At 58.6% G+C, this 13,453-nt stretch overlaps 1 protein-coding gene across 6 annotated transcripts in view; it reads right to left on the bottom strand.

Annotated features, from left to right (window-relative positions):
• Nucleotides 1–13,453, bottom strand: part of KDM4B (lysine demethylase 4B) — a 183,955-nt gene that overhangs the window by 60,877 nt on the left and 109,625 nt on the right. For all 6 annotated transcript variants that reach the window (XM_024237090.3, XM_054539405.2, XM_054539406.2 and 3 more), the window contains one exon: nucleotides 11,909–12,046. In XM_024237090.3, coding sequence (XP_024092858.3) covers nucleotides 11,909–12,046 — 138 coding nt within the window. Of the gene's footprint in view, nucleotides 1–11,908; nucleotides 12,047–13,453 lie in introns of those variants that run through there.

The raw sequence follows: 13,453 nt of genomic DNA, 5'->3' as shown, positions 1-13,453 counted from the left end.
TGCCAGGTCCCCCGCTCAGGGACCTCGCAATTTCCGTTCCTCCCCTGCAGTGCTCTTCCCCGCGCTCCTCAGCATCCTGCACCCGGGGCCTCACAGAGGAGCTTTTCTGAAGCAGGGTGGTAGCAGCTGTCATCAGTGCGTGATTCACATATGGGATCACGGCCTGCCGGGGGCCAGCGCCTGGTACCCTTAGAAGCAGACAAGAAGACACAAAGACAGGGAGGAGGGGCCGTGTGACCATGGGGCAGAGGAGAGGGCGACACCCCTGCAAGCCAAGCAGCCCTGAGATCTCAGCCAGCCCCGAAGCCAGGAGAGGCAGGGGGGTCTCCCTGGCGCCCTGAGGGGGCTCGGCCCACCACACACCTATTTCAGCCTCTGCCTCCAGAACTGCGAGAGGATACACGTCTGGTGCTTTCAGCTGCCTGGGCTGTGGACTGGGCTACCCAGGTGGCAGACACATCAGGCCGCAGCTGCAGCGTCCCTGCGCCCTCTCTAGGAGCAGAAATTCCTCCTCCCACCCTTGTTCGTGTCCGTCTCCTCCCTGGACCTCTATGGCCTCACCCACTGCCTCCCCAGCAGCTGAACAGTGACCTGCGTGGTGACCACTGCCCAGCAGACACCAACCGGGGCGAGTGGCGGCCACGCTCCTCTCACAGCCATCTCGACCGTCTGTCTGGAGTGGGTGTGGGTGGCAGGTGCCTCGGCACACAAAGCATTAAACACTGAGGAAGGGGCAGAGGCGCCCGCATCTGCGCTGATGGCTCACAGAAGGCGTGGGAAGGACCAGCGGGCCCCCCGTTTCTGATGTAATTATCAGCGCTGCAGCGAGGCCGATAACAAACCAGTTCATTAGGAAACCTACTGGATGTGCTCAGCAGCCGCGTCAACAAAACAATTAGGCGCCGGCTCCCAGGGCTCCCTGGGCTTCGGCCGCGGGGCTGTTCCTGGCAGCACAGAGAGCGGCTCCCTCCCCCTCCCGGCTAGCCAGGTCAGGCAAGGTCACAGGCCTTCCATGGCCTTCCACAGACTTTCATGCTGCCCACACATCCACCAGGTGCCAGGGGAGGCTCCGATGTCCCCTTTGGCCCTCCCTAAATGAAAGTAGCCTCGAGTCTATCAGTGTTGTGAGCCCCTGCATGGACGTGACAAGCAGGCAGCTGCATGCCTGACCCTGGGCCACCAGGACCTGCCCTTCTCCTCCACATGCTGCCCTGAAGGGGCCTCAACAGCCACAGCAGTCCTGCTTCTGTGCCAGACACCACCCAAGTGCTGTTCCATGTCACTTCCAACAGCCCTAGGAGGGAAACTGAGGCAGAGCACTAGGAGGGGAGGGTCTGCACCCAGGCAGATGGCTCCAGGTCTGAACCACAGGCCCCATGAAGGGTCACACCTTGGGTGAGGAGAGGACACGTGGTCAGGGGTGCAGGGGCCCGGCCACCCCTGATCCCTCCTTGCCAGCAGTTGCCCCAGAGGTTCTCTCTCACTCTCCAGGTTACGACTCATCCACAACAGCTGAGGAACGGCCATGAGCCGGGATGCCCTGAGATGGCAGAGGGGAGAGCTCCACCATTTCTGACTCAGGGCCAGGCCCTGCAAGCCCCCTCCTCCGACTCTCCTGCTTCTCCGACGGCTGACCCCTGGGCTCCCTCGCGGGTGCCCCTCGAGGGGGTCCTGCCTCTGCCTGACCCCGTAAGCAGACCTGCTCCTCTGATGCCAGGCAGCATCCAGCTGCAGCCCCCGAACCAGCTCTGTCCATGAAGGATGGTAGAGAAGACTGGGGGCTGTCGAGCCGGCAAAGGCCCTTGAGCCACACCACGAGCCTCAGTCCAGAAAAGCCCCTCACCCTCCTCTGGGGAGATGTGCCCCCCTGGAGCTCCTGGGCAGCAGAACCGGGGGTATTAGAGGGCGTGATCCTGAAAGCCGAGAGCAGCGGGAGAAAGGAAGGAAGGGCCCGGCGGGGAGCCTGGAGATCCAGGTGTCTTCAACGGGTGGCCCTGCCCCCATGGGAGTGGATGTGTCTGCGGATGTTGTGGTTGAAACAGCTGGGTTGGGGTGTGCCTGGCATGGAGTGGGTGGAGGCCAGGGGCACTGCTCAGCACCCTGCAGTGCCCAGGACGGCCCCAGCCCAGAGAAGGATCCGGCCCCAATGTCCACAGTGGGGATAGACTAAATGAGGCCTTCCTTCCAGATCACTCCTCTCCTAGATCACCCTCCAGACGTGCAGCATAAAAACTAGGCCAAGAGCCAGCACGGGACCCACTCATTCTGACCCGGCCCGGGACCCGCTCCGCATGGTCTTAGCTGCAGATTCTCCCCACGCTTCTGCGTGACCGTGACACCCCCTAAGCCCACACATGGGAAGGGGCCCCAAAGGCCTCACCAGGGTCAGAGTGACGGGAGATCTGGGAGAAGGAGCAAGGGAGACATATTTCACACAGCAGTTTGCGGCACACACGATGCGACCAGCCCCGCAACACCATAAATCAGAGGCTCACTGAGGCAGGAAGCCAAAGGCAGGGCACAGGCCGGCTGTGGGCTCCGGCGGGTCAGAGGAGTGGCTGGAGTTTTCCGCACCTCCGTGGGCCCTCCTCCCTCCCACCCTTTCCCAGCCCCCGCCTCCTGCCGCCTCCCCCTGGGCTCCCTCCCCCTGGGCTCCGGGTTAATCACCCGAAGCAGGCGGCCTCATTACCAAACAGAAGGAACACACAGTTCTCCCGGGCAGCAGAAACAATTTGGTTTGAATTTTACAGTAATTAAGTTCAGTACCCCCCAGGGCTGGGGTTTTAGGAGAGGCCTGCTTCCTGCCGGAGCCCCCATCCCAGCCTGGGTGCCGGCAGGTGGGAGGAGATGGGTGGCACCTAGTGGGCCGTTTCCTGGAATGGCGCCTCTGGGGAATCCAAGTCATTGTCCCCTTCCCAAGCTCAGCAGAAGCTCTCCCTGCCAGACACCTCCAGAGAGCCTGAGATGTCCCTGGGGAGGCTGGCACACAGCAGGCCTCACCCACAGACAGATGGCAGGGAACCAGTTAAGAGCGTGTGCCTGGCTCCCCAGCCTTCCAGCCAGGCTTCACATCTCTCGTGCTCTGTTTAATTCTCAGTCAACTCTCCCCGTGGCAGGGGGGTTTCGGGACGCCGCTGAGTCCCAGGCTCTGCAGGAGAGACCCTTGTCTACCGGCACCAGGCGCCACCCACCGCGGGGCCAGCCCGGCCGCGTGCTGAGCTAATCTAACATGGCGTGCAGGCTTGTAGGACTAACTTGAGTTCAGCATGAGAAAGGCGGCTGTGTGCACATTTTATTTCCTTGAGTGAAAAGGGAACATCCTTTTGATCTGCCCCATTAGTAATCCCACTACAAAGCCTGCCTGCTGGAGCACATGCCGGAGGATCCTGCTCTGAGACAGGGAGCCACCGCCTTGGAGACCCCTTCAGCCGCCCCGACCAGGCTGTGCACAGGACACGTGCCCAGGACACGAAGCCACTGGCCCAGGAGACACCTGGTGGGCAGGGAGGGTGTGGTCTCCCAGATGCCCCATCGGCCTGTGCCTCCAAGTGGGGCAAGGGAAGCAGAGGAAGGTCTAGGGTGTGCTGGGCCCGGCCTCCTGCTGTGTGACCTTGGCAAAGTCACTGCACTACTCTGGTCCTCCCAAGGTGACAAGGCCCAGAGTCGGCACTTGATGGAGGGTGGTGGGGGGGTGGGGCACGCACGTGCGCAGGGGGGAGACAGAGAGAGAGAGAGAGAGAGAAAGACGGGGGGGGGGAGAGAGGGGGAGAGGGAGGGGGGGAGAGAAGGGGAGAGAGCGAGGGGGAGGGGGGAGAGAGCGAGGGGGAGGGGGGAGGGGGAGAGAGGAGGGGGGAGGGGGGAGAGGGAGGGGGAGAGAGGGGGAGGGGGGGGAGAGAGGGGGAGAGAGGGGGAGGGGGGGGAGAGAGAGAGAGGGGGAGAGAGAGAACGTTACCACTGAGACAGCTCTAGTTGAGAAAAGAGACCTCTCAAAACAAACTGGGTACTGCACCCTAAGCCTCAGCCTGGCGAGCCCAGGGCATGCTGCAAGGCGTGTGGCTAGGGAGGCAAGCCTGCTGTCCTCTGCACTCTCACCTCTCCCTGGCAGACCCAGGGGCTGGGACCCCTCCCCAGCACACGGCAAGCGCTCAGCAATGCTGGGCTGGGCTTCCAGGACCTTCCACTCTGTCCTCTCTCCAGCACTGCCTCACCCGCTCAGCAGGGAGGAAGGGGGCCAGGCTTTGGGGGTCTTCACAGTTTTTGTGTTTTTGTCTTGTTTCCCCCTTTTTGTGGAGAACGGGGTCTCACTATGTTGCCCAGGCCAGTCTTGAACCTCTGGAGTCATGCAATCCTACCTCGGCTTCCCTAAACGCTGGGATTAGAGGCATGAGTCACTGCGCTTGGGCTTTTGTTTGGTTTTTAACTCCCATTCTGAAAACAAACCAACGAAGCAACAACAAGAAGAACCTTTTCCACTTGGGAACTGTGGGGTGCTTGCTCAAGAAGCACCTAGGAATGGCCGACCCCCCACCTTCCCTCCCCAGAGCTACACTCCTCTGACTATGAAAAGAGGAGTATGTGGGGTTTTTTTTTTTAATACAAAAAAAGAACCATATTGAGAAGTTAGTGCATATTTTTAAGGTATCCCAAATTCCATGACATCAAACTAATATCAACCAATACTTGGGCAAAGCTCCCTTTCCCAGTTTGAGAACCACAACCCCACAGAAAACGGGAATCACAATAGTCACAGTCCACAGCCTATTTTTTCCCTTAAAGTTGTCGCGCTCATCTCTCCATGCCCAAAGATATGGAGCAAACCCATTTTCACGGCTGTGTAACTTTCCACTGGTTCAACCCATCCCCTGGTCATAGAACTTTCCACTACAACAAATGGGGCTACAGATATCCCTAGACATGGAACCAGTATGCACGTGTTCCAGAGACAGAGCCGCTAGGCCACAGGAGACACACGTGTAACCCATGGCAGACGGCCTTCCAGAAAGGCTGCCCAGTTTTTATTCTGGATTACTGTTCCTGATTTGCTGAGAGCTGATCTGGGGGAAGGATGTTTCTGGACGGTTTCAGTGAGATTCGTGTGCCCTACAATTCACTAGGTGTGCGACGCAGGAGCTTGTGTATTCACAGAGTGGGGAGACCATCCTCGCCATCAAAGGTAGAGCATTTTCATTCTCCAAAGAAAACCCGTCCCCATCCGCTGTCACCCTCCAGCCCCCACACCCATGCACTCCTTCCTGCCTCTGAGCACTGGCCTGTCCTGGACATTTCATAGAAATGGGGTCTTGCACGGTGTGGCCTCTGGGTCTGGCTTCTCTCACTGAGCGGGGTGTCCTCAGGGTTCACCCACGCTGGGCCTTGATCCTTCTCATGGCTGAGCGGATGGCAGAGATGGTAAGGTCAGCTCCCACTTCTCTTTGTTTACCATATTCCCCAGTTTCCAACAATGCACATTCTTCTTTCTGTATCTGCCCCAAGGGATGTGCGGATGAAGCTGGCAGGGGCGTCCTGCTCCTCTGCCTCTTGAGGATGTCAAAATCTCCCACTGTCATCCTGCCCCTGTAACCACAACCCGCTCTTTTGTGGGGGGGGGGGGGTCCTGACCTGTCCCCTGCAGCCCCAGGGCCCCCCTCAGGGACTCCGGTGGTCTCTGCTCAGCCCTGGCCCACAGATGAACAGCCCAGGTTTTGATTAATTATGGAAAACCCTGCCTACTTATCACGGGTGGAGCTGTGGGCAGGCGCAACCTCCCCTCATCCACCTCTGCTCTAGATGGAAGTCGAGCCCAGCGCTCTGCTCAGTTCTAGGGGCCAGGGGAGTGAGGGTTTGTATCTGCGGTGTCCAAGTGATACGGCCTGCGTGGTCCAGGAATCATGGGGGGAGTTGGAGACAAAGCCCGGGCCGCATTTTTACACTCACCTCCCTTTGATCAGAGCGGATTTTTGCAGGAGCCGCTAAGAGCTGGATGTGAGCGCATCTGGCTGATGGAACCATGCTCCAGAGGAAGCTAAGCCGCCGGCTCCCTGCCCCTGCAGGTGTGGACGGTCACCCTGACAACGATGGGCCCTTGGGGGCCCTCAGATGCCCAGGGCCTACCCGAGTTGGGGGGCACATCCCACCCACGAGGAAACAGGCTCCCTCCTGCTCTCCAGCAGGCAGTGAACACAAGGAATGGGCTTCTCTCCCCACAGGTGGGCGTGAAGAGCAGGTTGGTAAAGAACTTCTAGTTCCTTAGGGGAAAGCAACCTCCTGCCTGGCATTTAGCTCCTGAAAGACATGAGATTCCTACCAAGGAGACTTAAGCCTGTGCTGCCCGGTGCCCTCACTCCCCAAACCCTCCAAACAGCCCGGCCCCCCTCCGGAGACTCGAGTGAAGCGAATGAAATCCCAGCCCCAAAGCCGGGGTCCGTCCTCAAGGTGGGAGTCTGGCAGGCAAGGCAGCTGGCCGAAGTTTCACGGCTCTGAGATACTTAACACCTGTGTGCTTAAGGGACGTCACACACCAAGGCTGCAGACCGCTGCAGAGCTCAGCCGCCTTAAGTTGGGAAAAAGTGGCACAGAAATGAGCAGCTCAAATGGGATACTCAGAGATGGGGGCCCTTGGCAGGAGAGGGGAGATGCCAGGAAACCTGGGCCTAGGAGGCCACACCAGCAGGAGAGTCAAAAGTGACAGTGGCACTACCTACCCCACCCCCCAGAAAGAGACGACTGACCTCGAAAGTGGCCCTGGGCAGCAGCTCTCACTGGGGCCAATCCTGCCTTCAAGGGATGCTGAAGGTGATGTCTGGGGACCTCTGCGGTTGTCACCACTGGGGTCCAAAGGTCACCAGCCCCGAGGGGAGCAGGTCCATGACACCAGGTGTCATAGGGGATGAGTGGGAGTGGAGAGCCGCAGGTGGGGACACAGCCGTACCTCCCCCACACAGACACACAGGGCCACCAGGCCTCCTCCTGCCCCGAGGGGCACTGACTGTGTCACTGGCTAAACAGACGGGTGGCAAGGGTGAGTGCCCGCAGACCAGCCAGAAAGGAAAGACACCCACGGGAACAAATCCCACCCCTCCTTGACAGTGGCCTCCACAGCATTCTGCTGATGGGGAGTGAATGAGGCTGTGTTTAGGCCACAAGTGCAGCCTGGGCGGCTCCATCCCACCTGTGAGCTCAGGCGGGCGCCAGCCCTGCTGCAGAAGATGGGAGGGGAGAGCCCCAGGCCGCCTCCTGTGTGTATATGCACAGGGCCCTGGAAGCTCCACCCGGAAGCTCTGGTCCAAGGCTGTGTATCTAGGTAAGCCACCTGCTGCAGGGAGATCGTATTTCTCTGGGATTTTACAGCCGGGGGAACCTTGGAGAGCCTCTGCCCTGTGGGGGCAGACCTGGGCCAAGAGCTGGGCCTCCTGCCTGCCATGGGGCAGCCAGGGATGCTCCGCAGGCAGGTGGCAGCACATCCATGGCACTGATCTGGCCTGCTCGTGGCTATAGCTGCTGGCAGGCCCATCCGGAACTCCAGAGGCAGCTGCACTGGCTCAGGGTGTGGTGAGGCGGTGGGGGCCAACCTGCTTTTGGAGCAGCCCTTCTGCCCACAGAGGCCCTGGGGGCTGGGCCTGGGAGGAGGTGGCTGTCCTGCGAGCCGTGCACCCCCGCTGGCTTCTGCAGACGGGGGGCAGGCTTCCCCTGCAAGGGCCAGGCAGCACACGCCTCTTGGCTTTTTGGAACTACTCAACTCCACAGGGCGAAGCGGACACAGACGCCACCTCCATGCCAGGGTGTGGCTTTGTGCACAGGATGCTCATTTATGGAGTGAGATTTCAGTTTCATCTGGCTGTCACAGGTCACACATCCTTTTAATTGCCCTCCTACCACAACTCTTTGAAGACGTAAACCTCCTGCTCAGTTTGTAGACGGCATAGCATCGGCCTGCCAGATCCGAGCCCTAGCTTGCCAACCCATGAACACAGACACCCAAAATTCACAGGGCCCAGCCAGGGCAGGAGGGTGGCTTTTCACCTGTCAGCTCCTGAGCACAAAAATGACAGAAAGGGGACAACGGGGTTGGGGGGCAGGGGTCCCTAGGGGTCAAGGAAGGTGAACAGTCAACAAGCAAAAATGTCTCTAAGCAAATCGAGGGGGTGGAAAGCCTCCTCTTTGGCTCTCTTCTGAAGAATGTGCTCAAAACAAAGTGGCCCGAAACGCAAATGGGATGGGGGAGCTGGGCCGGCCAGAGGGACACCAGAAAAGGGGCGTTCTGGGCTGCCCCTTCCCTCCAATCTGGCTGCACACAAGATCTGGACAAGGCCCGAGCCCTACCTGACCTGGACTGTTTCCCTGCCTTTTAACGCTCCTCTGTCATCTGTGCGGCGAGATGCTCTAACAGCCTCTCCAGCCTGGGCTGCTTATGGGAGAGAAAACCCTGCCAGAGTCAGGGGCCGGCTGCCCTGCTAAGAAGCCTGAGAGCCACCGACCCCCGCGGACGGCCACAGAGGTTTTGTGGCTAATGACACTCCTGAGTAAGGCCCTCGCCGCCCAGGCCAGGCCTGACTACACCAGGGGGTGCCTGAGCAGGGGCTGGGACAGCAGGGCTTGGGGGTCCAGGAAGAAGCCCAGGCCCTGGGCGCCTGCCTGGAACCCCAGTGTGTTTTGCGCGCTGCGCGCCGCTTGTTCAGCAATTTCATGCTACACCGCCTGACAATAGAAGCGTGGAGCCCAATCTAAGTCTGCACTTCCCAAATGCCACTTGTTTGTGAACACATGGCTGAACCCCAAATTGCTTTTAATATCTGGGCAGTCCCCACCGCCCCACTGCAGTTTCAGCTCCGACAGCACCTCCAGGACAGGCCCGAGGCCTGGGGCTTACAGCTCAATCTGCTGCTGGGCTGGTCACAACACCCGCGGTGTCCCCACAGCAGTACAAACACACACATGCCCTTTCAACACAGCAACAGCCCTGAGATACTTAACTACTCCTTTAGATCAAAAAGCCAAAATCCCAACTTCTGGATCTCTCTTCCTTTAGCTAAGCCCAGAGTCTTCACTAGAGACGTGAGATTTCCTGAACTGAGTCCCGAGGGCATCTCTCAAGCCTTCCCTGCTGTAGACCCCTGTTCTTTTTCTAAACTGTATTGAAGGCAGAGAAACAGCCAGAAAAATAAAGGTTAGCTCATTCGTCCAGACCGGCGCGGCCAGGAGAGATGTCACACAGGCCACCTATGCTGTCTCCATTTTCCCAGTAGCCAGGCGAAAAAAGCAAAAAGAGGTGGTGTGCTGTGCTGGCTCATGCCTGTAATCCCAGCACTTTGGGAGGCCAAGGTGGGTGGATCACTTGAGCCCAGGAGTTCCAGACCAGCCTGGCCAAAATATTAAGACCCTGTCTCTGTAAAAAGGGCAGGGGGAAGGGGGGGAAGTAAAATGAAACAGGTGAAATTCATTTTTTTCTTTGAGACAGGGCCTCACTCTGTTGCCCAGGCTCGAGTGCAGTGGTGCAATCATAGCTCAGGGATGCCTTGACCTCCTGGGCTCAAGAGATCCTCCTGCCTCAGCCTCCCAAAGTGCTGAGATTATAGGCGTGAAGCCACCATGTCCGGCCAAAATCCATCTTAATTATACATACATATATAATTTATATATACAAATTACATTTTATATATAATTTATATAATTTATATTTATATATAATATGTAAATTATGTAATTTATATAATTTATATTTTATATAATATACAATATATAATACATATAATATATAAATTACATATATGAATTACATAATATATAAATTACATATAATATATGTTACATATAATATATAAATTATATATATAATATATAAATACTTTTTTTTTTTTTTTTTTTGAGTTGGAGTCTCGCTCTGTCACCCAGGCTGGAGTGCAGTGGCTCAATCTCTGCTCACTGCAAGCCCCGCCTCCCAGGTTCACACCATTCTCCCGTCTCAGCCTCCGGAGTAGCTGGGACTACAGGTGCCTGGCACCACGCCTGGCTAATTTTTTGTATTTTTAGTAGAGATGGGGTTTCACCGTGTTAGCCAGGATGGTCTCGATCTCCTGACCTCGTGATCCGCCTGCCTCGGCCTCCCAAAGTGCTGGGATTACAGGCGTGAGCCACCATGCCCAGCCATAAATACATATTTTTTTTTTTTGAGACAGTTTCGCTCTTGTTGCCCAGGCTGGAGTACCAGGGCACAATCTCAGCTCACTGCAACCTCCACCTCCCGGGTTCAAGTGATTCTCCTGCCTCAGTCTCCCAAGTAGCTGGGATTACAGGTGCCTGCCACCATGCCTGGATAATTTTTGTGTTTTTAGTAGAGACAGGGTTTCACCATGTTGTCCAGGCTGGTCTCAAACCCCTGACCTCAAATGATCTGCCCGCCTCTGCCTTCCAAAGTGCTAGGATTACAGGCATAAACCACCGCATCAGGCCAAGGCCTGACACCTAGAAAATGCTGCGAGAGTCAAAGAATCCGGATCTGGCCCTGTGGTCTCTCCTATCACACCTCCCCCACGTCTGGATCTGAGAAGAATCTGCCGTTTGTGCTGACCCCGGCCCTGGAGGAACTGGAAGGCTCCGCATTGGGAGGGACGCTGGGAGGATGTATCTGCTCTCACTCTGGCCAGCCTGCTGCCCCTGTCCTGCTGCATCACGAGCAGCCACGTGACCCCGAACCAGAGGGAGATGCCGGGAGGGGCCGAGGCTGAGGCTGTCTCCGTGGGGAAGACAGAGGGGCTGGGAGGAGCTGGGCTGTTCATTGCTGCCCAGAAACAGCAGCCCTGAGCCAGGGCCACGCAGCCAAAACTGGCCTGCTGGGACAGCTCAGTCCTACTTGGGGGCAGCCGGGAAAAGCACGCAGGGAACTTCAGGGACAGTCCTGGGAGGACGCTCCCCGGCCCCCAGCCCCAGACAGGCAGCCAGGAAAGGGCTAGACCTGTGGTGCCCAGACGGCCTCCTAGCTGCTTCCCTTCCTGGGTCCCACACTCCCCTTTCTGAGGCTTAGGGTTCATAAGCCCCGTCCACGTCCCCGTCACTGGGACCCCAAGGCAGAGACCATGGGGGAGGGGAAGGCCAGCCAAGGCGACCCCGTCCCACCCGTGCCCAGCAGCAGCTCTTGTGGGCTTCCCATCCATCCAGTAGCCTCCCACACCCTCCAAGTGGTCAAGAACAGCCACACAGATGGCTGTACGTGGCGCTAGGAGAGTGGGGAACAAGCGCTCAGTTCAGACGCCAATTGCTGGCCAATAATCGGCCTTCTGAGACCAGGAACGAGAATCACCAGAAAAGAATCAAGCAAGGGCCACTCGCTGTGAGTTTTCCCACGGGCACGCTAAACTCACCGTGACCTCCAGGGACCCCGCCAGCAGGAAGCGCCCAGGCACTGGGAGCTGGGGGACTGCTACCGACAGGGGAGCAGGGAGGGATGAGGGCAGATGCCTGAGTGGGCTCCTGCCCGGCCAAGCGGCCCCCAGGAGAGAGATGTCAGCAAACAACCCATCCCTGGGACCATGATGGCCAGGAGATGCCCAGGAGCCAGCCAGCAGGGGGGACAATGGTGCCGGTGGAGCAAACACCCCAACCCCTAGACCCGAGCAGCCGGCCATGCCCAGGAGGCCCACGCAGGCCGCGGGGTTGCTGGTGTATGGAACTCGCCGGAGATGGGCCCTGGGCCACCATTGTTCACCCGACCTGCCCACCTCCTCTCCAGTCTTCGAGGTAAGGCGCGTTCTGGGCAAAAGCTCTCTGAGGAGCCCGGAATCAGACCCTGGTTGAGAGCCCAGGCCCTGGGCTGAGCGAAACGGCTGCTGGACCAGCTATGGGCGTGTGGCTGCAGAGGCAAAAAAGAGCCTCCTCCCGCCCTGCTGGGACCCGTTCCCAGCGGGCAAGCTCTTACCTGAGTGGCCACTTTGCCGTAGTCAATCCACCGCAGGGTGGCGAAGTTGGTAGATTCTGCACAGTTGAACCCGTGATTGAAGCCAGCATGGTAGCCATAGGGAAAGGTGATCATGAACTCCCCGGCCTGCTGCGTGATCTGCAGAGGGAGCGCGGACAGGTGAGGGCGGGGCCGCCGGAGGCGCACCAGGGCACGGGGCGCAGGCACTTCCCAGCAAGTGCCAGGGAGCCTGGCTTATGAACCACGGGGGTTTCACGAAGTCAAAGGTGATCCAGGGGCTCCAGGGCTCCAGCCCATTTCCCACGCGGCTCATGAAGGACATGGTGAGCAGCCGCAGCCACAGCTCTGCAACCTCCACTCAGCTCAGCCGGGCCCCTCCAGCCCCAGCAGCCCCTGCCCTGCCCCAAGGCGGCCGTCAGCATCACCCCAGTGGGAGAACCGCAGATGGAGCCGTGGCTGGACCCAATGCCCGTGGGGGTGTCTCCAGCCGGACCTTCACGGGGAGCGATGGGGGCCTCCTGCTTTGGAGGTGGCTGAGTCACACTCACAGTCACCGTGACACGTCCTGAAGCAGCTGGGGCTGGTTTCGGGGCGGGTGGTGCTGACAGCAGCTTTAGAGTGCTCTGAAGACAAGACACTGCATGCGCTCAGGACACTTTCTGCCCTCGCATGAGAAAGGAACCACCACTGCACGCGCAAAACACGCCAATAAGGGGGCCTGCGACACGCCGCCATCCCAAGCCGTCTTTCCATCGTATCCCAACAAGGGGGTCTCCACGAGGTCATGGAGATCCAGAAACACCTGCACACTGGGGGCAGGACCTGACACCACAGATCAGCACCCTGGAGAGCGGGCCGATGCTTCCAGACCCAGGTCCAATTCGGATGGTCGGCCCATTCGACTTTGCAGGTCTCTGAAGCAGGACCCCCTAAACTGAGGAGCCGAGGCGTGCGTGGCTGGGATGAGGCCCATAATGACCCCAGACCCAAAGTTTCCCAACAGCCACCCCAAGGCCTGGAAGAAAAGGCAGGGCTGCCTACCAGGGATGGGGGGCTACAGCCTCGTGCCCTAGGAACCCTCCCCACTCTGGGGACACTCGAGATGGCCACACTGAACCCCCACTCTCTGCTCACTGCTAAGCCTGTTGATAAAGCCTTTGAAAGACAACCATCCAGAAAGATCAACAACAAATCTGGAGTTATGGCTCCCACCTGCTGCACCCCGGGGCTCCAGCCGAGGGCTTCTGGGAGGTGGGGCTGTGGGCCTGATCCACAGATGTGGAAACTGAGGCTCATGGACTACAATCCTTGAAGTCAAGTGGGCTCCTCGTCTTTATTTAACATCCAGTAAAAGGCAGGGATCGCAGGCTGCTCGGAGTTCTGGGCGTAACCACTGATCCAGACAGGAACAAAACGTGCCGGGCCCCCGGGCACCCCTCCCACCAGCCCTCTACCAGGCCATCCCCACCCAACCAGGCATGCGCTCTCAGTCACCACAGACCTCGTTCCCTCCTAGCGGTTCACAAGAACGGCGTTGTACGGCAG

Source organism: Pongo abelii, chromosome 20 (genome assembly GCF_028885655.2).
Source record: "Pongo abelii isolate AG06213 chromosome 20, NHGRI_mPonAbe1-v2.0_pri, whole genome shotgun sequence".
Classification (NCBI taxonomy): Eukaryota; Metazoa; Chordata; class Mammalia; order Primates; family Hominidae; genus Pongo; species Pongo abelii.
This window is presented reverse-complemented; position numbering and strand designations above follow the sequence as displayed.